A 26003-nucleotide genomic window follows, 5' to 3' on the forward strand; every position below is an offset into this window, starting at 1 on the left:
ACTCCCACCCTGGAGTACCAAGGGCACGTGGTTCCCCAGGCACAGAAACTGTGCAAGGACGCGGCGGCACCTCCCCCACCGTGAAGAGGCGCATCTGCCTCCGGTGAGGCCGCGCTGTGCCCTGGCGCCCTGCACCCTGGGAGCCGAGCACAGTCTACGCTCCTGCCAGGTGCGGGGCGTGCCTGCGACAGCTGACCTTGTCCTCAAGGGCGGCCATCCTCTCTTTGAGGTGCAGCTGAAGCCTCTCGTTGGACTCCGAGAGCAGCTTGTCGACAGTGTCCGACAGACGTTTGTTGTGCTCCTCGTTCATTTTCTCCCTCTGCCGCGCCTGGAACAGGAGAGGCAGCCGCTCAGCCACTGCCGGTAAAGGCCCGATCTTTACCTCACAAGTGCCAAGGACCAGAGGTGGGAGTGACGCAAGCCACCGCACCCTGGGCTGTCCCTCCCGCTGCCTCCTGCAGCGACTGCTGGATCCCCAGGACCACTCGCAGGGCCATAGACGTCACTTGTGAGAAACCCCTCGGGCCATGGGAGCAGCGCCCGTCACGAAGTGTCAGGCAGACTTGGGAGGCAGGCAGGCAGGCAGATGCACAGGGGGAACGGGCGCTCGGGCGCTCGGGCGGGAACCAGCGGGTCTGCACCAGGGGAGGGGCTGCCCTCAGCAGACGGGAGCCTGTCCCTCCTTCCAGGGAAGGAAGGGAATTGAACCCACAGAGCCAAGGTAAGAAGATTCACATTGGGAAAAAGTCACTAGAAACAGACTTTCAGTTGTTTTTCTTCAAAGTCCTCTGTTACTTCAACTTTTTATAGTAAAAATTTATACTGAAAATTGCAAATAATTGTAAGTAACTTAAAAATGTAACACCAAAGTTGGTAAGTCTATACAGTTGATAGTTCTATAAAACTATCAATTTTTTTCTGGGGGGTGTCCGACCTCTTGGCACCTCTGGGCCACACCAGAAGAGGAAGCGTTGTTGTGGACCACACGTGAAATGCAGAAACACTAACAAAAACTGAGGAGCCAGAAGAAAAAAGGTTCTAAGTAAATTTACGATTCTGTATTGGGCCACATGCATTGCCATCCGATGGCCGCAGGCCGGACACCCCTGGAAGCTTGCTGTCCCCCATGCACGGCCGGGGCAGAGAAGCACCCGAGCCACACCGCCCAGGGAGGAGAGGCACACCCGCAGACTGCACTCCGGCCCCTCCGTAGGCGCCGGTGTCCACCTTTTCTCCTGTGGCTGCTGTAGGTGTACACAGCACCTGAATCAGGCCTCACGGGCCCCACCACCCTGCAGGAGACCGCGCACGACAAGGCACGAGCACCCAAATGTTCGCCACGCACAGCTCACAGGTCGACTCAGAGGGACCTGAGTTGTAACCAGAACCCATCGCTACACGAGTCTTTGGAAACCCTCTGGGCCAGCTCTCCAAATGACGGAGTGCGCCGTGAGCTGGCAGAACGCTGATTCTCCAGAAGGTGAGCCTGCACACGAGCCTGTGTGCATGTGCGCCTCTACGAACACGCGTGCACACGCCTGTGTGCATGAGCGTGTGCACGCGCACTCACCTGTGAATGTGTGCACTCACCTGCGTGCACACGTGTTCAGGAGCTTGTGTGTGTGCATGTGCCTGTGAGTGTGTGTGCATGAGCCTGCGCAGCACGTACGCGAGGCTGTGCGTGTGCCTACACCTGTGTGCATGTGTGCACACAAGCCCCTGTGCACTTGTGCACATGCGTCCTTTGGGCAGCACAGCGCAGCCACGGGTCCCCTTGAACTTTGTGTCTGCAGTGACAATTTGGTACTTTGGGACAGAAGCCTGGGCAGCGACCTGAACTTGGGACATAGGTGCCACTTCCTAATAAGCAGGCAGACCAGGCACAGAAACTGGTCTAGCCCAGCTTCAGGGGCTCAAGCCAGCACCTCAGGCATGTCTGAGGGGCATCCCAGGTCCGTGCCATGGGGCCAGGACCGCCAGGGTGGCTGGCAGCCTCCCAGGTGTGGAGGCACCAGGTGCCCCTGCCCCCAACGGACACACAGTTGTCCACATGGCAGTGCGCCTCCCAGCACACAAGGTGCAGGTGTGGCCTCCGGGCCCACACATGCGGCAGGAGTGGAGAGGGGGCAGAGCTGGGAGAAGAGAGCCGGGCCCAGGGCCCCCCCGCCCCCACCACATCCCCGGCCCCGCTCGGTGCGGGAGTGCCTGCTGGGTCACACACCCGCTGCAGCTCCTGGTTCTTCTCCTCCAGCTGTGCCTCCATCTGGCGCAGCCGCTCCTCCGTGTTGCCGTGTCTTTCTTCGGCCTGTCGGCAAGAACAGTGTACAGTCAACCAGCAGCGACGTGACCCTGAGGACCGCGTGCCGCACACTAACTACAGCAGCAGCAACAAGCACACCATGCGCCATGCGGACGCGTCCACCACGCTCGATGGAAGTGTTTCCTCACATCCACCAGCACATCCAGCGTGGCCGCGTGCGTGAGCCTGGGAGGCGGCTGACCCTCCTGCGGGTGGCCCTGGGCATGGCTGGGGTGGGGACAAGCTCCGGGAGGGAACTGTGCCTCCCCGTACTGAGCCCAGTGCCCAGGCTCTCTCGGGCCTCCCCCGTCCCGAGCCTGTGCGGTGGGTGTGCGTGGAGAGCAGAGCAGCGAGCGCGACCCGACGGCGGCACGGCTACCTTCCTAAGCTGGGACGTGAGTTCGCACAGTTTAGCTTCCTTAGCGGCAGAGCTTCCAGAAGACAAAAGGTCAGACTACAAGGCCGACCAGGGACAGGAGAGATGACAAGGGAGAAGAGAAACCGAGACTTTAAACGCAGATCACGATGGAAAGGGCATGCTTCTGTCACAGCTGTCAGCAGGGAACTCGCGCCACAGACGGTCTGTAAGCACTTGGTGTCATCCGACTAACCCAACGCCGGCCTCACGACAGCATCCTGTCTGTCCTGCGCCTTTCTCGCCTGTCCCTCCCGGCAGCTCATGAGCTCCAGCCGGGCAGACCCCACCATCAGCCGCTGCTCCCACTGCGGCTGCTGGGCCCAGAGCCCCTGGCACACAGACCCTTATCCCTCCTCAGCCCAGTGAGGCGGGGCGACTGGGCTATGCCAGTCCTCCTGTGCGGGCCGCCTAGCCGCGCACTTACCCCACACAGAGTTCTGAAACCACCCTGTCACCTGCCTACGTCCCCCAGGGGTGGGGACACTTGTGAGGGCCAGCACTATGCCTTGCACAGGCCTGGCTGATACATGTTGGACAAATGAGTAAGTTACTTAAAACTCGCACATTTATTCTGACTGTTTCCAGAAGAGAACGGCCTTTCCTACTTCTGAGGCACTCTTCCCTTCCTGCACAAAGAGCCGCTGTCCTCGGCTCTGAGCTACGGCTGTAACTCCCAGGAACAGTGACTCTGTGATCACCCACACAGGGACAGACACACACATCGGACGAACTGGAGAGGAATTAACATCGGATGACAGAAAAAGGGGGACAGTGTCTGACACTTGGAAAGCGTTCCAACCTCAAGAAAATAGCACTAGAAGCCAGTCTGGCTACTCCGGCAAGTCCCGAAGCCCAAGGACCAACAAGGCCCAGGGGCAAACCACCCTCCCAGTGAACACCCCCCCCCCCCCCCCCCCCCCCCCCGTGCAGGGGAAGGAGGCCCAGGGCAGTACCTTGGAGAGGGCAGCCACCCGCTGCGCCAGCTCGGCCTCCACCTCCGGGAGAGTCTCCGCCTTCCGCAGGGTCTGCTGCAGCTTCTGCTCGGCCAGCTCCAGGCGCTCCTGCAGCTGGCGGTTCTTGTCCTCAGTCTGTGGAGAGAGCAGAGCGCGAGTGGACAAGGCCTCCAGCCGCGTCCGTTGTTAACAAACCAGCAGCTCTGAGTGCGGCCACCTACCCACCGCTCTGGAAGCTGCTGCCCAGTGGCACAGCCCCTGCGAGAGGCTCACAGCCACCGTCTGAGGGCACAGCAGCTGCTCTCCCTGAGTGTCGTTCCTCTGCACTAAGGGAGCCCTGTTTTCTGCAGCACCTTGGTCGTTCTTCTGAGAAAGTCAGGCCCGTTTCTCCTGACAGCTGGCCGCCTCAGCCATCAGCCACAGCACGGCTTTCGTCTCCTCTGGAACGCCAACCTTCCACGAGCGTGCCTTCAAACGCCTCTCAAGTTACTTTTGCAAACGTGTGATTTTTCTTTAAAAAAAATCCTTACTCTAAAACAACTTCAACACAAAAACTTAGACAGAAGGGTTTTGGGGAAAGCACGGGCAGAAGGCGTCTTGCAAGTGCAGGCCCCCACGAGGTGAGCGCCTGTCTCCCGCAGCCTCTCCCGTCCGATGCGTGCGAGTGTGTGCGAACGCCCTCCGGGACACACACGTGGTCCGTCGTGCTTGCCACCCGTCCCAACTCAGGTGTGCGGGCACCGCACACGCTCTGGAACAGCGTTCCGCTGTGTAACGCGCACAGCTGCCTAGTAGTGAGCCTTTGTTTTCACGCTGGGCCCTAACGACACACTTGACGACGCGCCAGACCAACTCGCTCGAGCTTCCAGAGTCCGGATTTGGCTTTTCTGGTTCACTCCCGAAAGCCCAAGACTCCGGAGGAAGCGGAGTGGCGGTGGCTCACGGAGGCACAGGGGCTTCCTACAGGCCGTGCTCTGCCTCTGCCCTTATCAGCACTCTGGCCCCAATTACGCACAGCAGCCGAGTGCTTTTACGTTCTTTGCCACTCCCTGTTTCTTTGGTAAAAAGTGCCGACAGACAACAGGTTCACGTTCCATTAAAACAAAACAAAACAGAAGAAAGATCAAGGAGCACAGCTCCATGAACTGGTAAAATCAACTCCTTCGTAATCGAACACTCAACCGGAATGACCGTACTTCTCAAAGTGTCGTCTGAGATCATACACGCGTTACATCTGGACTTGACCCCAGCAGGAGAGTCACAGGAGAAAGGCCCGCAGTTCCCCTGGTAATGAACTGGCAGAAGGCAGACCCGCTCTGTGGGAGCCACTACCTGCCGGCGTGCGGCCTCCTTGTTGGCAATCTCGTTCTCAAGCCTGTCGTTGAGGTCGTGCACGGAGGCGGCCTCGCGCTGTGCCGCCAGGTAGCGCTTCTCCAGCGTGGTGATCCTCTCCTCCATGTCCTCCTTCTGGGCCGCAGCCTGCACGGGGCAGCACGGGGGGACAGCACAGAGTACAGGGGTGTTCGTGAGAGGAAGAATGGACCAGACCCTAATCTCCAAGTCGGATGTAAAATTCGCGCCCCCCAAACTAAACGCGCAGGGGTGACAACTTCCTACAACGTGGCTGAGAGTGGGCCTGCCTCAGGTACCACAGACGCTCGCCTCGCGACTACGCCCGGACACTCGGTTAGCCGAGCCCGTCTCTTCCACAGGGCACTTCAGAGAGCGTGTGACGGGCCACCCCCACGTGCACAGAGCCCATGGGGCAAGGCCCGCGATGAAGCTGTGCCCACGTGCCTCCCGACATGGGCGGGCTCACACGCACAAGACAGGACGCGGGCGGGCACACGCTGTGTCATCGTCTTGGGCAAAAGTTGGATGAAATCACATCCAGTGACCACAAGATGAAGGAGACAATATCAATGAATGGAAACACAAGTCAAAGTTCAAGATGATAGGACACACCCTTCTAAAGCCTCATCCCATACAAACTGTATCACACGGTAATAAGCACTGAAACCCAGGCAGCACTTCCTTCTCCTGCAGTTCCTGCTCCCCCGTAGAATTCGTATTTGCTCGCTTCCTGCTGACTGACTAATGAGAGCAAAGTCTTAGCATTAAAAGGGACCGGCCTTGAAGGAATTTCAAACTTCTCTGCACACAGCACTCTGCCGCACAGATAACGCCCCGCTGCCGAAGAGCGACCGGCTCCACGGGGCACTCCACCTGCGCGTCCGCGGGCCGCAGAGGGGCCCCCTGCGGCTCTGCCAGGGGAGGAAAGGTCGGGACTCTGTTTGCTCGTTTTGTTGACAAACAACAGGTTGAAGTGATGGAGGGACAATGCCAGAGAAATTCTCTGGTCCTTGTTTGTCTTTTATGAGGATTAGTTTCTCGTGAATTCTCACGCAGAAACAAGCACATTGCCACATATCGTCAGAGGTCCCCCGTCTGTCCGAGCCCTGGGACTCAGCACCACTGAGGACAGGACATTGGAAGGCTCGAGGCACGCCAACACTCCATGCGCAGTCTGGACGAGGCAGCCACCACCGCACCTGGACAGGCACATAGCAGACACTGACGTCCACGTGCTCGAGTGTGTGTCAGAAGGAAACCTGAGCACGGGGAAGGTGGCACTCAGCCCAGACCCGGAAGAAACCAGGAGGCTGCAAACGGGTGTCACGCAGGCATGCGGCAGCATGGCCGGAAGGGGTGGCCCCATGTCCCTTCTGCACCGCTGGTGTGGTGACCAATGGGAACAGGTATATTCTGCCTTCAGAGACCTCAGGGAGAGGAGGCTGGGCCACCGACACCAGGAGGTGGCCTGCCAGTTGCACAGCGCCCTTCTGTCTGCCGTGTGTACGCAACGACCCGAAGGTCGAACACAACTGGGAGGCTGAGGGACAATGAGCAAGCCGAAACCGCCTGAACGCCCAGCACAATGCCGACCCTAGAGCTCCCAGGAGCCCTTACCTCCCGTGCGTCCCGCTGCAGCTTGGTGTTCGCCTCCTCCGACTTGATGAGGTCTTTCCTGGCGGTGTCCAGGTCCTCTTCCAGCTCCGCCACATGGGAGGACAGGGCAGCCAGGCGCTCCTTCATCTGGCCTTGCTCCCGAGACTGCTTATCGATGACCTCCTGCAGCTCCATGACCTTCGCAAGGTCTTCCTCGTGGCTCAAAGAGCCATCAGAAGATCTCTGATGGAGGGAAAGTTCTTAACTAGCTTGTTTGGTGAGTTAGGAAACAAAGTACTTCTGGGAAACAGGTAGAATCAAAATTGATTTATGTGCCCTGGCTGCTGTGGCTCAGTGGACTGAGTGCCAGCCTACGGACCAAGGGTCACCAGTTCGATTCCCAGTCAGGACACATGCCTGGGTTGCGGGCCAGGTCCCCAGCAGGGGGCGTGTGAGAGGCAACAACACATGGATGTTTCTTTCTCCCTCCCTTCCCCTCTCTAAAAATAAATTAGATAGACAGATGGATAGATGGATAAAAACACCTTTAAAAAAACTGATCTACACCAGCTGCTGGACTGCAGAGCGTGCATGAGCACACGTGAGCGCACACGGGAGCGCGCGAGGTCCAGGCTGTGCCACGCAACAGCGCTCCCGACAGCCCTGCGCGCGTGGTGGACATGGGGACCGGGAAGCAGGAGGCGGCCCAGGGAAGCCCAGAGACTTGCCTTCCCATTCGTGCTTGGCGTGCTCTCTTGTTCGTGGTTCACGTCAAGCACCCCGTCTGCCAGTGTTTTTTTCTGGTTATTCTGTTCTTTAAGAATCATTAGCTAAAACCAAAAAATGGAACGTGAGAGGAAAGCAGTGTAAGTGAAGGCAGCAAAGCTCCTCTTGGAGACACAACTATGAACTGCAAACGTAACACACAAACAGACGCACGGTGATGCTGCTCATCCTGAACACGCCCAGGCTCGTGAAATCACAGTGTGTTGTCCACTGCACAGACGGGTCCCTAAGAGCCTCTGCGACTCTGAAGTAAGGGTCCCGTTCACCAGACACTGAAATGGCCCGGGGGCTTGGTCCTCACTCAGGAAGACCCACAGCCTCTGATACACACCACTACAGCCTTCGTAATCTCTTTTACATTGAGAGAGAAAGAAGTACAGCCCTCACTTCCAACCACGTGGCGGCTCGTCGACTCACCTCTTTGTGCGTGGCCCCTAATTCCTCTTCCAACAAGCTACACCTTTCCAGTGCGACTCGCAAGCGCTCTCTCACCTGGAAATGAAAGGGGTGCGGTCTGGGCGTGCACACACGTGAGTCTTAACGCAGTTACTCTAATACACTACTACTGTAATACAACATAATAGAATACCTGAATGTCTTTCATCGATCTCAGTGTTTGCTTAATAACTTTAAATTCTAGAAAAATACGCCCCCTAAATGTACTATTCAATTCTTTGTAACAAATCAATACGCTGAATATCATGCACTCTAAGATACCAATGCCAACCGACACTCTTCAGCTACACAGAGCTCCGTCCTCCTACGGGAACCGTCCAGAGGGACGCAGGAAGCTGCTGCAATGGCCCCCACGCAGGCCCACCTAGTGGCGCCGTGTGTGCCCAAGTCATGCGCGACTACGTGGCTCGCGGTACCTTTTCGTCCAGAGCTTTGTGGTGCTCGAATAAGGACTTGAGTGCTTTGAGGACTTCCACCTCGCTGGACACGCCCGCCGGGGACTGGGCCTGCCTCTTCACCACCGTCATCCGGAGCGAGCGCTCGTGCCGGGACACGAGGCATTCCAGGTGTTCCAGCAGCAGCTGCGGGGAAGGCCGAGGCGGGTAGGTTAGAGAACAGTGTGGACACCCTATGTGAACTTGGGGCAAACAGCTCCCTGAGCCCTCACGCTGAGATGGGCTGGACTCCCCTCCGTTCAGTCTGTCGTCAGGCACAGGCCCCTCAAACGTATTCGAGCACCCGTCATTCTCACCCCAAGCGGGGGGCACAGCACTGGAAGCAAGGCCCCGCCAGAGGGAGGGCCGCCTCCAGAGGCGCTGACGCCTCTACTAACCCGGGTGTTGTTTCTCTCCGCCTTCAGCTCAGCGATCTCCTCCTCCCGCTCCAGGAGCTGCTCCCTGCGCACGCTGAGTTCTTTCGTCAGTGCTGCGAACTCCTAGGAAACCAGGACAGGGAGGCGGGCCTCAGGGCAGACTCCTGTCCAGCCTCTCCGGCCCCACACAGAGGCAGCGCTGGCCGGCCGCTGGCTGTCCGGATGCCTGTCCCACTCCCGGGGAGGAGGGGTCAGACCACGAGCCCAGGACCACACAGGCCACCCTAGCTCAGACTGCCTGTCAGGTTTAACGGAGCAAAACTCCTCTGGAATAATTAAAATGACATGCCAATGTCTCAGGATATTTTAAAAGTTTCTCTCTCTAAAGGACAAAGAAGGGATAAAGGTTCACTTCATCAACGTGACATTCAACATACGAAAAGTGGTTGATTTAGGTGATTCTACACATCAAGGTACAAACAGGTGGCATGCTAAAGTTCATCCATAAATTAACTCTTTGAAGTCAAAGTCAACCGCACCACAGAAGTCACCCCTCCTCAGAACCCACTGACAAGGGTGACCCCAGAAGCCTGTCTGACCCACGACACAAACGTGAAATACTTGAAAAGCAAGCGAAAAGCATACAATGAAAGGATCTACTTTTTCTTGAATGCTCTTATTTTGAGAGGAGCAAACTGAAGGGGACAGGGAGGCAGATAATTTAGGGACCTCGAAGGGCACTTGGGAATGCTGTCATGGAAGGAGTGGTCTAAAGGCCACTTGGTTTTGAATTACACTTTACCGATTGTGCTATTCGGCCGTCTGGATTCCCCCCTATGCCCCCGCCCCCACTGTTCCTGTCCAGGGGTCATGCGTGTAACTTCTTCGGCTACTCCATTTCCTTACTGTACTTTACACCACCCTGGCTATTCCCTAACTACCTATTTGTGCTTCTTAATCCCCTCACCTCCTCACCCATTTCCCCACCCCTCCCATCTGCAGCCCTCAGAACACTGTCGGCACCCACAGCCCGTCTCTGTTCTTCCCGTTTGCTTCATTTGTTTTTAAACTCAGTTGTTGACCGGTGTGTGTTTATTGCCATTGTAGTGGTCACAGTTTTAATCTTCTTTCTCCTACGTAAGTCCCCTTAACACTTCATACAACAATGGCTTGGTGATGATGAGCTCCTTTAGCTCTTTCTTGCCTGATAAGCTCGATTCTAAACGGTAAAGCAATCTCGGCTGCAGGTCTCTGCTTCTGATCACTTTCAGTATTCCTGCCAACCCCTCCAGCCTGCAAAGTTTCTTTTGACAATTCAGCTGACAATATTATGGGGCCTTTCTTCTAGGTAATTACCTGCTCTTCTATTGCGAATTGTAAGATTCTATCTTTGTCTTCACCCTTTGGCATTTTAATTAGGTTTCTAGGAGGGGGCCTCTTGGGTCCATCTTGTTTGGGACTCTCTGTCCTTCCTGGACTTGCGTGTCTATGTCCTTCACCAAGTTAGGGAAGTTTTCTTTTACTATTTTTCCAAACAGATTTCCAATTTCTTGCTCTCTGTCTTCTCCTTCTGGCACCCCTATGAGCTGGTAGGTGGGTACCATACCTGAGACTCCATCCACCTGGCTCACACTGTTTGCCCGGCCCTGGAGACCCCTGAGGCTCCGCCCCACCAAACTCAGGGGCCTGCACAAGAGGTTAACAGTGGCTTTTCCATGTGAACGGCTGGTCTTGGCTCAAGATTCACAACCTCCTAAATCCTGTCAAACAGGCAACATTGAGCCCCCAGCCCCCTTAACTCTTGGTAAGTGGCCCCAGGCCAGGCACTAGGAGAAGCCAGCCTAGATTCACAGCTTGGCTTCACCTGGAAACCTGCAAGCCCAGCACAAGTAGCAGCCACCTCAGACTGCTTTACAGTTCAGGCAGGGTGATCCCAGGCAGAACACAGGGGGGGGCTGACCTTGGCCTGCACCACCCAGGAAACCCCAGGGTCAGCACCCCCAGTGGACAGCTACAGACCACATCAGAGCACCACCACCCTGTCCCCTGCACAGCTGATCCTCCACAGGGGGCAGAGTTTGGTGGCCAGTGGTCACAGCCAGTCCTTGCAGCTGACTGACCTGGGTAAATCCCTCCCATCGACCTGCCAACAGCAACCAAGACTCAACTACAAGAGGAGGGAGTACTCAGCCCACACAGAGGGCACATCTCAAGTACCCAGCTTGGGTGATAGGGGAAGCTGTGCCACGAGACCCTCCAGGACACCTACTACATTAGGCCACACCACCAAGACACGGAGTCAAAGCAGCTCTACCTAATTTAACATAGAAACAAACACGGGGAGGCTGCCCAAATGAGTAGACAAAGAAAAAGAACTAACCAAAATGGAGATAAGCAATCGATCTGACGCAGAGTTCGAAACACTGGTTATAAGGATGCTCAAGGAACTCAGTGAGACCTCAGCAGCATAAAGAAGACCCAGTGAGAAACGAAGGACACACTAATTGAAATAAAGAACAATTTACAGGGAAACAACAGTAGAGTGGATAAAGAGAAGAACCAAATCAATGACTTGGAACATAAGGAACCAAAAACAACCAATCAGAACAGCAAGAAGAAAAAAGCATCCAAAGGAACGAGGACAGTGTAAGGAGCCTCGGGGACAGTCACAAGTGCTCTAACAGTCGTTTCCATCTACCCGACTCCTCTTCCAACGTCTGCTCTTCGAGAAGCCGCGCCTCGCCCGGCTGGTGTGGCTAAGTCTCTTGGAGCGATGTCCTGTGGACTGAAGGCTCAGTTCCCAGGCAGGGCATGTACGCAGGCTGAGGGCTCAGTCCTCAGTCGGGGTGCGCACAACAGGCAGTCGATCGATGGTTCTCCCCCGCCCCCTCTCCCCTCTCTCTAAAAGCCATGAACAGGTGTCCTTAGGTGAGGATAAAAAAGAACCCACGACTCGGGGTGAGCAGACCCCCAGCTGACAGCACAGGGCACTGCCCCGACCTGTTCCCAGGGAAAGTGGCGGAATCACATTTGAAGAGCACCCATACTCGAAGTCTCCGTTGGCCCTGAGGTCAAACAACAAACGAAGAAACACCTATTCAAGAAAACCCACGAAGAATCGGTAGGAAAGGGCAAGAGTCTGGGTAGTTGATGGAAGACTGCTCCCTCACACCCCCACCCAGTCAAGGAGGTGGGGACCCGACACCAGAGGCCCCCCGCCACCCCCCGCCAGCAGGCGTCTTCCTGGCAGGAGGACGGCAGCACTTGTCCGGCTGGCTGCGGCTGCCTGGGGCAGAGGAAGGTGCCGCGAGGGTGGGGGCCGCACCTTGGGGGTGTTGTGCTGGAGTGCAGCCCTGATCCCCTCACCCTCGCCCAGGGGCTGCGGGGCCCAGGCTGCAGGGAACCCCTGGCTCATGCCCCCTCACCGAGGGCTCACCTACTAGACTAGGGCCCTCACTCAGAGGAGTGGCCATTGTCCCCACCTGAGCCCTGGTTCAGAGACTGTGCCCGGCAGGGTGGGGGCTGAAGCAGGTAGTAAAAGAGAGAGCGCCTCATCTCTTCCCAAAGGAAGGGACTTCAGGGGTGAAGCGTCAACCTGAGGGTGCCCTCAACAGCAGCGCAGGCCGCGGCGGGATCCAGGGGCAGGTTGAAGGGGCGCCTAGACCACTGGACTACAGGGAGCACCAAGATCACAGCGGCTGGGGGGCCTCCTGGGGCCAGAATGCATGTCAATTGCTGACATCAAGCACAAGTCCTAGGAGGGAGGGAGACTTTCACCGGGTTGGTGTGTGAAGAAGTGGACACCCCAGGCCACCGCTGAAAACAGTGGAGCAACAGGCTGGCAATGAGCGAGGCTTAACAGAGGGGTGCGGTGGGAAGGAGCGGGTGACAGACCAGCCAGTGCCGTGGTTGCCAGGGCACCAGGGGTGCACAGGCCACACCTCCCTGAGGGGCAATGACACAGGCCGCTGGGGGACAGACGTCCCTGAAACCACCCAGCCATCAATGCCCTGGTTAAAACAGCCATTTTCACGTCATGCACGCAGTCGGCCCTTGAACAGGCCCAGTCTTATGTGGACTTGCCAACGGACCTGTGCAGTTTGAACCCATGGTGTTCGAGGGCCCACGCTGCCACCAGGGACCTGCGGGTGCCGAGTGTCCTCCAGCCCCGTCTGCGTGGGGCCCACGCCCTCAGGCCCGGGACCCCACCGGCTGCCACATGCTTGCGGGGCTGCTCTTCTGCTTCTGCGTCCAAGCGCGTGTTTCCTCTTTGGGAGCCTGCCTATGTTTTTTGGCTTCTTTGCTCCATTTAAGTTTTACCTTTTCACTGCCGTGTTTAGAAAAAAGAGGCGCCAAAGCATGAGTTTATGCTGCCACTCCAACTGGAAGTCGCAGTGCGTTCAAGAAGCAGGTGCAGAGCCAGCCCAGCGGACCAGAGCGGCGCAGACAGAGAGACAGCAGGGACCCAGCAGGTCAGCCCTAAGCAGAGTGGCAATCACCTGTGGAGACGGGAGGTAGGGGCCAGAGCTGAATTCGGAGAGGACCTGGCTGTGCCGCCAGCGGGAGCCTCATCACACAAGCACTGAGGCATCTGTCTGCTCCCAGACGGGCCGCGTGAGGCTGGATGGTGAGGCCCCCTGCACCACAGCACAATTTCAGCTGGAAGGCTCTGGGAGCCAGCTGTCTACGGACTCCGAGGGCCCAGCACAGGGAGTGGGTCAAACTGCCAAGGCCAGGCAGTGCTCTGTACAAAGCACGGGCTGCAGATGGGCCTGCGGGGCAAACCAAGGCCCCAGGAACAGCACCAAGCAGGGCTGGCGGAAGAGACGAGGAGTGAAGACCTGCCCCAAGTCTACGGCAACAAGCCCAGGGAGAAGCGGTGACCTGAACCAAGACCAACGCTGGAGACGAGACCAAGGAAGCACTCTTGAAACAGACCCAAGTCTCCGCCACACGCCAGGTGCACCCGCTCTCCATCAGTTTCTAGAGGCTCCACTGGACACTGTGTTCACAGCGTGGGGCCCAGGGCGGGGAGATGGCCCGCAAGCGCATGCAGGCAAGGCCAGGGGGTGCGTGCCCTCGAGAGAAGCCGAGGGCCCAGATGTGCGGACAGCAGACCCACGGGACCTGTGGCGGGCTGGGAGGGGGTCTGAGAGAAGAGGCAGCCAGGACGACTCGAAGGAGCCTGGCAGCACCAGGTGAAGGACAGAGTCGCCGTTTCCTGAGACGGGAACGACTACGGGAGATCGCGTTTTGAAGGGAGAGCTGAAGGTCCAGCTTGGGACTTGCTGCTCTGAGATATTTTCAGAACCTCCGGTGGCAGCGTCGCATGAGAGCTGTGACCCCCAGCCTGGAGCCCTGGGAGTGGCGGCGAGGGGTGTCGATTTTATTCCCGAGGTCCCCTGAGTGCAGAGAAGGAACGAGGTTCCAGCCCCGTGGCGACTGCACAGGGTCTGGGAGGGAAGCAGGGCCCCAGTGGAGCAGGGCGGGGAGGGGGGGCCGGAGAACACCTGGGGGAGCAGGGCTCCCGGGAGCAGGGAGCAGCGACCAGCGGATCAGACGCAGGTGGCACTGGTCCCAGACAGCTGGGTCTGCTGCAATGGAGGTTGACGGTGACAGTGACACAGCGGTTCTGGAGCGTGGTGGGACTGAAGGCCAGATTGGACTGAGTCGGGAAGAGAATGGAGGACAGCAGCAAGGACACAGGAGTCCCTCGAGAACCTGTGCCTTGGAGGGGAGAGACATGGGGAAGCGGCTGCAGCAGACGCAGGGACGCAGGCAGAGGCGGGACTGGCAGAAGGTCTGCCGTGAGGAGCTGAGACAGGTCGGGTCACCTGGGTAAGCACAGAGGGTGGCCTTTCCTGGAAGCACACAGCTGACCCCCAGGAGGTAAGAAGGCAGCTGACTCGACAGAGGGGTGGAGGTCCAGACATACAGGTAGGAACTTAGGGCCACCTCCTCTGACCCCTCCAGCCTCACCAATGCGTTCAGTCTGAGGATGGGCAAGGAGCCCTGTGTGCAGGGGGAGAAGCAAAACCGCCATGCAGGAAGACGGGTCACAGCAGAAAAGTGATGTGACTGTGGCAGCACCTGGACCCACAGCTGGTCACTCGTGAATGTGGACGGAGGACGGACTCCGAGGAGCAGGTCTCCGTGTGGCGGGCAGGTCCAGGGATGCACAGAGGGGAGGGCGCTGAAGGGCTGGCACTGCGGTGGTGATGGCCACGGCATTCCAGGGGGAGGAAGAGAGGGAGGCCTGAGGGCGGGGGGCGTAGCGAGGTGGTGGGCTCACAGGACCGCAGGTCCCAGAAGGGCTGGGTGTATGTTTCGTTTTTCAAAGTTTTACGCTCTGTCGTGAACAGATCTCACTGCCTGTACACGAAACATGAGGGGAAGCGTAAGGAGGTGGACCACGGGGGCCTGGCGTGTGCCTGTGTGTGTGTCACAACTTCAGGGCCCTGGCCGCAAGGCATCAGCCCGGCAGCCCCGGTGCCAGAGGCAGGAGGGACCCCGCGGAGCCCCGCCCTCACTCCTGACCGCCGTCCTGTCCTCTCGGGTCCCTCCACCACCAGAGCGAGCTACGTCTTGTTCACACGGCTGCCCTCCGCTTTCCCAGACAGCCCCACACTGTCTGCCTTCTCCTATTGACGGAATATATTCAATTCCTATCATTTTGGTAAAAATACAGGTGTCTCTTAAAATAGACTCACTAGCCAAAAGCCCCCCATGATATGCTGCACTGCCTCTGGTAAAAACCAAATTTACAGAACTTGACAATTATTTTTACTCCTTAACGGAACACTTCCTCTGCTCAAAGGAATTCAATGAGCGAAAAAAGTGTGGAAGCAAATTTAAACTCAGGAGTTTGGATAGACATTGGACAGGAAGCCCCACGGCGTGGGGTCCCCCAGCACGCTCAGTGCCCACTGCCGGTGCTGTCCCGGCAGCACAGCTAATGCGGCCAGCACAGGCCCACGCACGGCCCATCACCCGCCCCCCCCAGGCCTCCGCCTGTCAGCGTCTCCGTTTTTCCTCCTCTGGGAAAAACGTTTGTTTAAGAGACACTGTAAGCCCAACAGGCTGCTGGTTGGAAGTGGCATTCAATTTACTATGACTCAAGTTGAAAGTATTTTTGGAAACTGAATAGATACAATCACCACTGCAATATTTTCATTTTAAAGTGTAAGTGTGAGCAATACACATTTGTATTTATTTCTGTTTGACATTTTCAAGGATTAAGAAGAGGAAAAATAACATTTAACCATTAAGATCAGTCCAAGAACTTGGTCTCACATAATGCTTAAAAAATGCCGCTATTTATTACTTCTGGACAAAAGGCTCCGATATGGGCAATAGGCTCAGGTAACATGAAGCAGACACTGTTGATCAAAAGCCACAATGAGTCCGATTTAAACTCAGTTCCTACAGCTCGGATGCAACATTTACCGAGAGCAATGACGCCCTCTCGTCCCCGTCATCCCAGCAGCACCCCCTGCCCGTGTCCTTGAGTGACCCCACATTACGTTTCTACACCTTCCGCTCCCCCTCATCTCCACCCGCGGCTGTTACCTTTAAAGCGCTTTCCACCACGGTCGCTAACTGCAGGCAAAAAGCAAGTGCCCTCTGAGTGTGGGGCGCGGGCAGTGACGAAGAAATGGAGACAGGGTCTACTTTAGCAAACTGAGGAGTCCCTCGGCAGGGCGGCGAACAGACTGTGGTCTGCCCAGACAAGGGACGACTACTCAGCACGGCAGGGAAAGGCGCTACCCAGCCACGAAGAGACGGGGAGAAACGTGAACGCGTGTCACCCAGAGAGATGCCGTCTGACCAGGCCGCACGCTGCTGGTCCCAACCGCGTGACCCTGTGGGAGAGGCGAAGCGACAGAGACAACGAACAGCTCGGTGGGGGCCGGGGCGGGATGGACAGGTGGAGCAGACCCCCAGGGCAGTGGACCCACTCTGTCTGACACAACAGTGGACACGCGTCCTCGCCCGTCTGCCCAAACCCACAGAACAGACACCACGGAGAGCGGCCCTCACGCCAGCTGTGGGCCCTGGGTGACGATGCCGTGCCAGTGCAGGTTCATCCGCTATAACACATACACCACTGCTGGGGGGGGCGGGGATGCTGGGGAGGCCGTGAGGGTGGGGCAGGAAATACAGAGGAAATCCCTGCACCTTCCCCTGAATTTTGTTGTGAACCAGAAACTTGCTCTCAACATAAACTACTAAAAAACAGACCCCATGCCTCTTTCCTAAAATCTGGCTGAGCAGCGGAAGAGGTGCGTCCTGTGCGTCCCTAATTCCAAGCCGCATCAGTGGGGCGGAGCCTGGAACCTCGCTGTCGAACGTGGTCTGTTTGCCAGCGACGGTGGTGCTGCCAGGCGCTAACGACACGCACCCGACTGACCAGTGTCCTACCAGCCCACTCTGAAACGGGGTCGTTTCTGAGAATTTAACGTTTTTTACTCTTGAGAGAACTGCACGACCTCACTGAAATACTGACGTGACTGTGTTACAAAATACGGGGTCCGGCAGAGTAAGGCCAGCTTGAGAGTGGTTGGTAGGGCAATGACGGGGGTGTCATTGTTTGAATTTGATAAGTCACAGTTTGAATTTGAACATGTCACCGAGGATGCCACATGGTGTGCTGCAGTGGGACTCTGCTGCCACAGAATTGCATGCTTATCATTTTGTAATAAAAGGTTTTGTAATAAAAAGGGCGCTGTCTGGGACGGACCCTGTATTTGAAATTGAGATCATTCGAATCCACAGGAGATGTGACCACACTGCTCTCCTCCACAATCACCGAGACGAAGCCGCGAACGTAGAACTCACCGCCCTGCCCACGCTGCAGCGTGCAGCCCTGTGGGTTTAGCCTGCTCACAGTGCTCTGTCACCGCGACCACTGCTGAATTTTGGACATCTTCGTCACCGCCCCCAAAGACACCCTGCCTCATGAGCAGTCAGTCCCCGTCACCCAGGCCCTGGTGGCCACTCATCTGCTCTGTCTCAACAGACCTGCCGGCTTGGACACTCCAGGTAAGTGGCGCCATGCAGAACCTGTCCTTCTGCGTCCAGCCTCCTCCCTCGGCAGAATGCCTTCAAGGGTCGCCCACGCCGCGGCGCATGTCAGAGCTCCGTTCCTCCCCAGGGCGGAGCCACAGCCCACTGTGGACGTGTCTGCCTACCCCCTCACCCACGGGCGGGCACCGGGGTGGCTCCCGCTCCCAGCTACCACAAATGACACTGCGTGAGCGTCCCCGCTCCGTGCTCATATGGAGGTGTGCTTTCTTTTCCACTGGGCATCCCTAGGAGGCAGCATATTTCTTTACTACAGAAGAGAGTGAATTGTTCCGTTCCTGTTGCTAACTTCCAACTTAAATATCTAGGTATCTCAGCCCTCACTCCCTTCTTCTTTGGAAGGCAGTTTCTTTTAGGCAAAAATTGGGATTTCTTCACGGGAAGTATGTATAAGGTTAGCCACCCATTTTTTTACCTTTCTGCTAAAGAGAAAACCAAACTATTTTGGGTTTCTAGGAGCATTTCGGTATTTAAACACCATTTCTTACGGTCAGTCCGGACAATCTAAGATATGGACACACGTGTGCATTTTGAAACAATGTGAAATGTGAGTATCAATGTGCAGTTCGTACGTCTCCTGCACAAGTGCATGATGTTCAGTGAGACACTCACAGGCAGAAACATTCTAATTAAAATGTTAAAGCTGAGCCTGGAAGGTGGTGATAACCAAGCCAGTGAAACAACAAACCCAGAGCAGAAAGCCCTCCTTCAAACAGGCCTGGGCCCTTCTGGACTCTCCCAGCCGGGTTTGCAGAAAACACCACGGTAGCTGGGCCTCCGGCCACGACGGAGGTGTGGACAGACATGCTTCGTCTCCGCGCGCAGCTGCAGAAAGAACTACGGCCAGATCTCAAAACCCAGAACCATCAGAAAATTGAGCTGTTTGGAAGGATTCAAAGACACATGCATCCAGACAGGTAGGAAGGGCAGTGTCGCGGACACGGGCGGAGAGGTGTGTGCCACGGTACGGCAGCGGCACGGGTGGCAGAATGGCCGGGAGGGGAACCTTGGGAGCAAGAGGTCCTGGCCTGGGCAGACTGCACAGCCCAGGGTCCCAGCACTGGGAAGACAGCCCCCGTTACCGCTGGCTGTAAACACCAGTGGGGGTTGGAACGGAGGAAGAAACTGTTGGATTTTTGCTGCTTAAAGAACCCGAAAGGTCTTAGAAGGGACACAAACCCACCCACTCCGAGATTCACCACTGGGGTGGCAGCTGGAAAGGCACCAGCCGCACACGGGAAGGGGGTGAAGTGACTAGAAGCAGGGCAAGTGCAGGGCAACCCACCAGAGACCCTCTCAGAGCCCTCCCCACCCAACCCCGCAGCAGAGAGGCGGCTGCCCCGCCCTGGCGATGACATTGTCGACGGGTGCCTTTTCCACACAGGTCACACTACTAAGACAGGGAGTCCAAGCAGCTCTGCCTAGTCACAGACACACACGCAGGGAGGCTGCCAGAACGAGGAGACAAAGAAACGCGGCCCGAATGAAAGAACAGATCCAAACTCCAGAGGAAGAGCTAAACCAAAGGGAGATGAGCAGCCTATCAGACGCAGGGTTCAAAAACCTGGCGATCGGGAGGCTCAGAGAGCCCCTAGAGCACGGCACGACGTGAAGGCAGAGGTGCAGCTTACGCTAAGTGACGTAAGAAAACATGTACTGGGCACCAGCAGTGAAAGGAAGGAAGACAGGATTCAAACCCATGATTTGCAACATAAGCAAGAGCTAAACAAAATGAAGAAGCAAGAATTCAAAAAACAAGGAGAGTTTAAGAGACACTAAGACATCTCCAAAAGTACCAACATCGGAAGCATAGGGGTGCCAGAAGGAGAAGAGGAAGAGCAAGGAACTGAAAACTTATTTTAAAAAACAATGAAAGAACTTCCCTAATTTGGTGAATGAGACATACAAGTTGTGGAAGCACAGAGTCCCAAAGAAGCTGGACCCAAAGAGGACCACACGAAGACACATAATTAAAATGCCAAAGGTTAAAGAGAAGGAAAGAATCTTAGAAGCAGCAAGAGAAAAGGAGACAGTTACCTGCAAAGGAGTTCCCATAAGACTGTCAGCTGATTTCTCCAAAGAAACCCTGCAGGCAAGAAGGGGCTGGAAAGAAGTATTCCAAGTCATGAAAGGCAAGGGCCTACATCCAAGATGACTCTCTCCAGCAAAGCTATCCTTTAGAATGGAAGGGCAGACAAAGTGCTTCTCAGATAAGGTCAAGTTAAAGGAGTTCATCATCACCAAGCCCTTGTTATATGAAATGTTAAAGGGAGTTACCTAAGAAAAAGAAGATCAAAACTATGAACAGTAAAGTGACAGTAGGCTCACAACTATCCACAACTGAACCTAAAAAAAAACCCCCCAAAACTAAGCAAACAACTAGAACAGGAAGAGAATCGCAGAAATGGAGACCACATGGAGGGTTATCAGTGGGGGAATGGGAGGGGGAGAGGGGGGGAAAAGGTACAGGGAATAAGAAGCACAAATGGTAGGTGGAAGATAGACAGGGGGAGGGTAAGAATAGTGTAGGAAATAGAGAAGACAAAGAACTTATATGTACGACCCATGGACATGAACTAAAGGTGGGGAATGCTGGTGGGAGGGGGTGCAGGGCTGAGGGGGGAAAGGGGGAAAAAATGGGATAACTGTAGTAGCATAATCAATGAAATATACTAAAAAAAAGAAAAATCAGGAAACATCTTAGCACTGTAGATATTTTGCCAAACTGGAATAGGGAAAATAAAGGTGATCAAAGAGGAAAAAAAAAGAACTGCATCGATCGTCGCGCTTGGTGGCAGCACATTGCCCCACCACGGGACGAGCCCCACCGGGCACTGCCCTGGGCTGCGCGCGGCCGCGCTGGCTCCTGAGGAGGAAGAGATTGGCCACAGAAAACTCACAAGAAAGGTGATAAAAGGGAAGAACGCCAAAAGCGGCAGTCTTGTCGAGGAGCGGCCCGCAGCAGGCCTTCCTTGTGTGCGCGTCCCTCCAAGCCCAGGCTGGGGCGGCCAAGCCGGTGGCCGTGAGCTGGACTGACCTCCAGCACAGGCAGCTCACAGCCGGGAGAGGCAGCTGCCCCTCTGGCCTCCTGTCCCAGCTCGTGTGATGGAGGTGTGCGTTGTCCTGGAGAAGCCGCAGCAGCTAGGGAAGGGTCGTCCGGAAAAGTGGGTCAGGGCAGCCGCACATGACAGTCACGTACGTCGTGTCCTGTGGCAGGCGAGCGTTGTCTTGGATAGTCTGTTAACTTGGGTTGTCTGATTTGGTCATGGTTTTCCCGCAAATTAAAATGGAAAGGGCTTCATTTGAGACCAAGTGTGACATGTGGTCGATGCAAAGGGCTAAGGAACCTCTATGGTGAACGCTGCCCCGCTGCAGACACGCCGGCCGTGGGGGTGGGGGTGGCTGGCTGCTGCGTGCTGGGCCCTCGAGCTGCGGGCAGGTGCATCTCCCTCCTCGAGCACACAGGCTGCCCTCAGCGACCAGCTGGAAAGTAGGCATTCAGCTGTGTTGCCGGGTGTCTGCAGGTAGCTTCCACCGCCCTGTCTCCTCCCCCGGGTAGCCGTAGCTCAAGGTGGGCGAGTCGGCGGGGAAGGCAGTCTGTGCAGGTTGTCCACGGGACCTGCACCCCTCTTTCTACCCTCGCCTTGTCTCTGAGCCCCTGGCACGCTCATCAGGCAGTTAAGGACAGTAACGACGGTATTCGCTTCTCTTCTTTTCAGTCCCTCACCCGAGGACATGCTCACTGATTTAGAGAGAGGGGAAGGAGAGACACACCGATCAGGCACCTCTAACATGCGCCCTGACTGGGAGTCAAACCTGTGACCTTTCAGTCTGTAGGACGACAGTCTGATCCCGGAGCCGTGCTGGACAGGACAGCGGTTCTTTTATTAGCGGCTCTTTGCTGAGTGTCTGCTGTGGGTCAGGCACTAGCCGAAGGCTGGACACTCAGCTGTTGGGGGATTAGATGAGCGAACAGCAGACATCTCCTGCTCTTGTGCCTCATGACGTGAACTCTCTCTCCGACCTGCAGCACCCTGTCTGGTGCACTTTACTCTGTGAGCAGTGCTGGGAGGCAGGGGCTCCGTGCCCGCTCTGTAGGTGGCTGGGCTGCGTTGCAGAGCGGTCTGGGCACTCCCTCACAGCCCGTGGGTGATAAAACCTGTTGGTACGAGGGGCTAGGGGACCCTTTGCCCCATTGCTTGACCCCAGAGTCCTGTGGAGGGTGGACCCCAGCGCTTGGCCCTCAGAGAGCCCCAGGGGTGTCCCGGAAATGCAGGATTTGGGTTTTTCAGCCAAGAATCTTTGTGTCGCCTGCACCTTCTCCAGCCCCGCAGACATTCTCTGCCTTCGAACGGGGTCTGTCTGGGTCGGAGCAGCTGCGCTTGGTGTCCATGCGGCCAGCAGAGGGAGCCGGTGTCCGTGGGGGGCCACCCAGGGTCCCTCAGCGCCCACCCGCCCACCACTCTGGGCTGCTCCGTCCCCAGGGCCCTACGTGGTGCCTGGCGCTCTTCACTGCATTTCAGGGAGGAAGCGTGAGTTTCAAACTGGAAACATCTTCGGCTGGGGTGGGGACACTGCACGCCTGGCAGGCACCTGAGTGGCAGAAGAGGCCTGTTCAGGAAGGAGTTGTGGGTGGTTAGAATACAGGGTTCAAGTTGGAAAAAATGTGCATTCCAAGGCCATTTTCTTGTGCAAACCACAGAAATACTTGTTCCCCCAAAAGCTTAACAGTGAATTAAGAGCTTGCTGGCAAGCACAGTCCTGCCGCAGGTCCTGCATGCTTTGTGCAAACCTGGAAGGTCCAGTACTTAGCTCTTCCTTTCTCACTGAGGCTTCGTGTGGCTGGCTGGCTGTGAGGGAAGCAGAGCCATTCCTAGAGCACCCGAATGTATTAACACCCCCGTACGCTGCCAACCAGGGCAGAGGCTCTGAGGGAGACGTGGTGGGGGCATTTGAGCAAAGTTCGGTCCCTTCCACAATGCAAGTGTTCCAGGGCAGCCCTCGTGGCCCAGGGCCGAGTGTGGGCCTCAGTCGGGGTGCCCAGCCTTTGCTGTCTCAGGGCTGCACATTAAATACATCGCAACATGTAATCACAGAAACGTCTCATCACGTTTTGAGTGAATTTACGATTTTGCGGCGGGCTGCGTTCACAGCCACCCTGGGCCGCCGGCGGCCGCGGGCACAGGTTGGCCACCCTGCTCTGAGTCACCAGTGGGGATCGTCGTGGGTGTTTGTGATCTTTATGTGTGTGTGTGTGGGGGGGTCAGGATATTGAAAACTCTTACTATAAACTGTAAACGTAGAAGGAAATGACAAAAACAACAAAGCTATTTAATACCCCATAATTTGTAACATTCGAAGCACTGCGAATTGAATTTTGTAACTCTTTGACCCGGCAGATTCGTTTGTATGTTTATACTTTAGAGCAGGGCTGTCACACTCATCGTCACCGGGGCCACATGAGCCTCGCGGTTGCCTTCGAAGGGCCGAAGTGATTTTAGGACTGTGCAGGTGTGACCGCTCCTTGACTGTTCGGGAGCTGCAGTTACGTTCGGCCCTTCGAAGGCAACCTTGAGACTGGGGTGGCCCCGGTGACGATGAGTGTGACACCCCTGTCTTAGAGCAACCTAATGCCTTCTTTGTGTAATACTTTAAATTGTAATCTTTGCTATCACAAAACATTTGTTAAAAACTGTATATGCCTTATGACCTGGACACTTCTTCTGGGGATTTACACGAAGAAACCCCCCAAACCCGAACTGGAAACAGCATATGCACCCCTCTGTTCACTGCCGCGTTGTTTGCAGCTGCCAGGGTGGGGAGGCAGCCCACCTATCAGGTGCCCACTGATAGAGAGGCGGGTGAAGAAGCCGGGGTGTGTGTATGCCGTGGGATGTTACTCTACCATAAAAAAGAATGGGATCTGACCGTTTCCTCAGTGAAGTAACCGGTCAGAGAAAGACAAGCACCGCATGACGTCGCTTTTGTGTGGGGTCCCAAGAACAAAGTAAACAGCACTGAAACGGGCTCACAGACACAGCGCGTGGGCGGAGGCTGCTGAGGTGGGGGCCTGCGAGAGCGGGGGGAGGGACCCGCACGTGCACGACGGGGGTAGGAAGACAGCCGGGAGGCTGGACACGCACAGGGAGCGCGGTGGGAGACGTTGCGGCGAGCACCGTGTGGTGCCGGTGGGGCGCACCGGAAGTGTGGGGGAGCCCCGTGTGAAGTGTGTGCTTGTCTAGCCGCCAAGCTGCACACCCGAAACCAGTGCAAAATGACGTTGGGAGAGAACTACCCAAACACGCGTTTTAGAAAACACAACATCCTAGTTACAACGCGACATACATTTCAGCGGTCGTGCGTGGTAAAATACCCGGTCACGTAAATGCTCGGGCGTGCCCCCACCCGAGGACGTTTCCGTGTAGGAGAGGCCCAGGAGCCACTCTGCAGGGGAGGCCCCGGCAGAAGAGGCGGCCGCTGCGTGCACATGTGTTAGCACAAGTGCAGACCGACGCTTGCCTTCGCGTGTGGTAGGAGGCCAGTGACGGTTGACGTCAGCGTGACGCGCCAGTGCGGTGCGGACTGTCAGGTGGGGAAGGCGAAGTGGAGTGACCCCGCAGAGGAGCCGAGTCTTCTGTGCGAGGGAAGTGTCGGAGTGCGTGAACCCCCTCGGTTGTCAGAGGGCCGGCAGTGACCCGTGTCTTGGAGCACGCTGCCGCTCCAGCCCCACCCCGCGCTCGGCACACGCTCGGGCTCTGGCATGTTACAAGGTTCTGGGGGCCCCTGTGTGGTGAGGGGATGGAGGGTGCGACAGAGAAGGAAAGTGGACACTGGAGCGTGATGACAGGCCGGCATGGCAGGGCAGCGAGGAGGCGGGCTGCACAGGTGGCCGGCCTTGGGCAGCGTGTCGGAGCAGGATCTGTTCCCGGTGCACCGGGCCTTTGACGCGGAAGTGCTGAGATTGTGCCCCGCAGGCACACGCGGTGTGCAGGCAAGTGGTGCGCAGGCGAGTGACCAACACGCGGGGCTGTTGCTGTGTCGCAGTTACAGCCACAGACTGCCAGCTCAGACAGACGTGTCCATGGCAGGCGGGCAGTAAGCAGACCACGGCTTCCGTGCCATCGTGTGTGCGGTCAGCACGGCTGCGCAGCGGAGAGCGTGTCGTGAGCCCACCAAGCAGCTCACTCGGGGTCCTGATCTGTGCAAGGGCAGGTAAGCTGTGTCTGGTTTACCTAGGCGCAGGGCCCGGTGCGGGAGCGAGGTCTGTGGACGCCTTGGTACTGCTTCAAACCAGCGTTTTCCGAAGCCCCTTCCCGCGCCGCCTCCCTGCTGCAGTGCCAGAGTTTGTTTCTTGGAAATGCGGACCTTACACTGTTCCTGACGCCGGCTTCAGGCCGTCCAGGTCACTGAAGCCGTTTCTGGTCCCAGACTTTAAAGACAGTTTCTTTATGATTCAGTAATTCTTTGTCACGTGCATGGATCCCCAAAGTGAAATGTTCGAAAATGAAAATATTTTGTTCTCCAATAAGAATGAGCACTCACCTTATTGGGAAGTTGGAAACGTAATGTAAACGTAAACTGGACATTCACGTACTTTGTACTATGTTTCCATTTTATTATCTCGTGTGTTTAGTTTCTTTGAAATTCTTTGAAGCTAATACAGTAGTTTTGGGGAAGCTGATTCTGTTTATTCATTTGTTTTTCATTTTCAGTTACAGTTGACTGTCAGCAGTTCCCGGCGCACAACACAGTAGCTAGACGTTGGCGTTCCCCGGGGAGCCACCCCACGGCCGGCGCCCAGTGGCTGCAGTGGCCCGGCCGCCTCAGGGTGCTGCCCTCCCTGTGCCCAGCGCTGCTCTCCGTGAAGTGCATCGTATGGGTTGTGCTGTCACAGTGGTCCCAGTGCCCCTCTGTGCCCCTCTGCCCGGTGTCCCCCTCCCTCCAGCGGTCCCCCCCTGGTTCATGTCCATGGGTCGCACATGTAAGTCCTTTGGCTTCTCCATTTCCTGTACTGTTCCTGACCTCCCCCGTCTGTTCTGTACCTGCCATTTCTGCTTCTCAGTCCCTGTACCTTTTCCCCCATTCTCCCCTCCCCCTTCCAGCTGATAACCCTCCAGTGACCTCCATTTCTGTGATTCTGTCCTGTTCTGCTTGTTTTCTGTTGTTTTTTTTTTTTTAATTTAGTTGTGAATTTGTTGTCATTTTAATGTTCGTGGTTTTGATCTTTTTCTTAAACAGTTCCCTTTA

General features: G+C 56.4%; 1 protein-coding gene across 9 annotated transcripts in view; it reads right to left on the reverse strand.

The window, feature by feature from the left end:
• PPFIA1 (PTPRF interacting protein alpha 1) overlaps nt 1-26003 on the reverse strand; it is a 74840-nt gene that overhangs the window by 33674 nt on the left and 15163 nt on the right. For 5 of the 9 annotated variants that reach the window (XM_053924081.1, XM_053924080.1, XM_053924084.1 and 2 more), the window contains exons 3-11: nt 8694-8795; nt 8278-8442; nt 7823-7897; nt 7348-7449; nt 6641-6862; nt 5003-5149; nt 3671-3805; nt 2222-2305; nt 197-328 (exon numbers count right to left, since the gene is read on the reverse strand). In XM_053924081.1, coding sequence (XP_053780056.1) covers nt 197-328; nt 2222-2305; nt 3671-3805; nt 5003-5149; nt 6641-6862; nt 7348-7449; nt 7823-7897; nt 8278-8442; nt 8694-8795 — 1164 coding nt within the window. Of the gene's footprint in view, nt 1-196; nt 329-2221; nt 2306-2678; nt 2754-3670; nt 3806-5002; nt 5150-6640; nt 6863-7347; nt 7450-7822; nt 7898-8277; nt 8443-8693; nt 8796-26003 lie in introns of all 9 variants that reach the window. The other 4 variants (XM_053924079.1, XM_053924077.1, XM_053924076.1 and 1 more) reach the window with 1 other exon arrangement.

Source organism: Desmodus rotundus, chromosome 5 (genome assembly GCF_022682495.2).
Source record: "Desmodus rotundus isolate HL8 chromosome 5, HLdesRot8A.1, whole genome shotgun sequence".
In the NCBI taxonomy this organism is placed as follows: domain Eukaryota; kingdom Metazoa; phylum Chordata; class Mammalia; order Chiroptera; family Phyllostomidae; genus Desmodus; species Desmodus rotundus.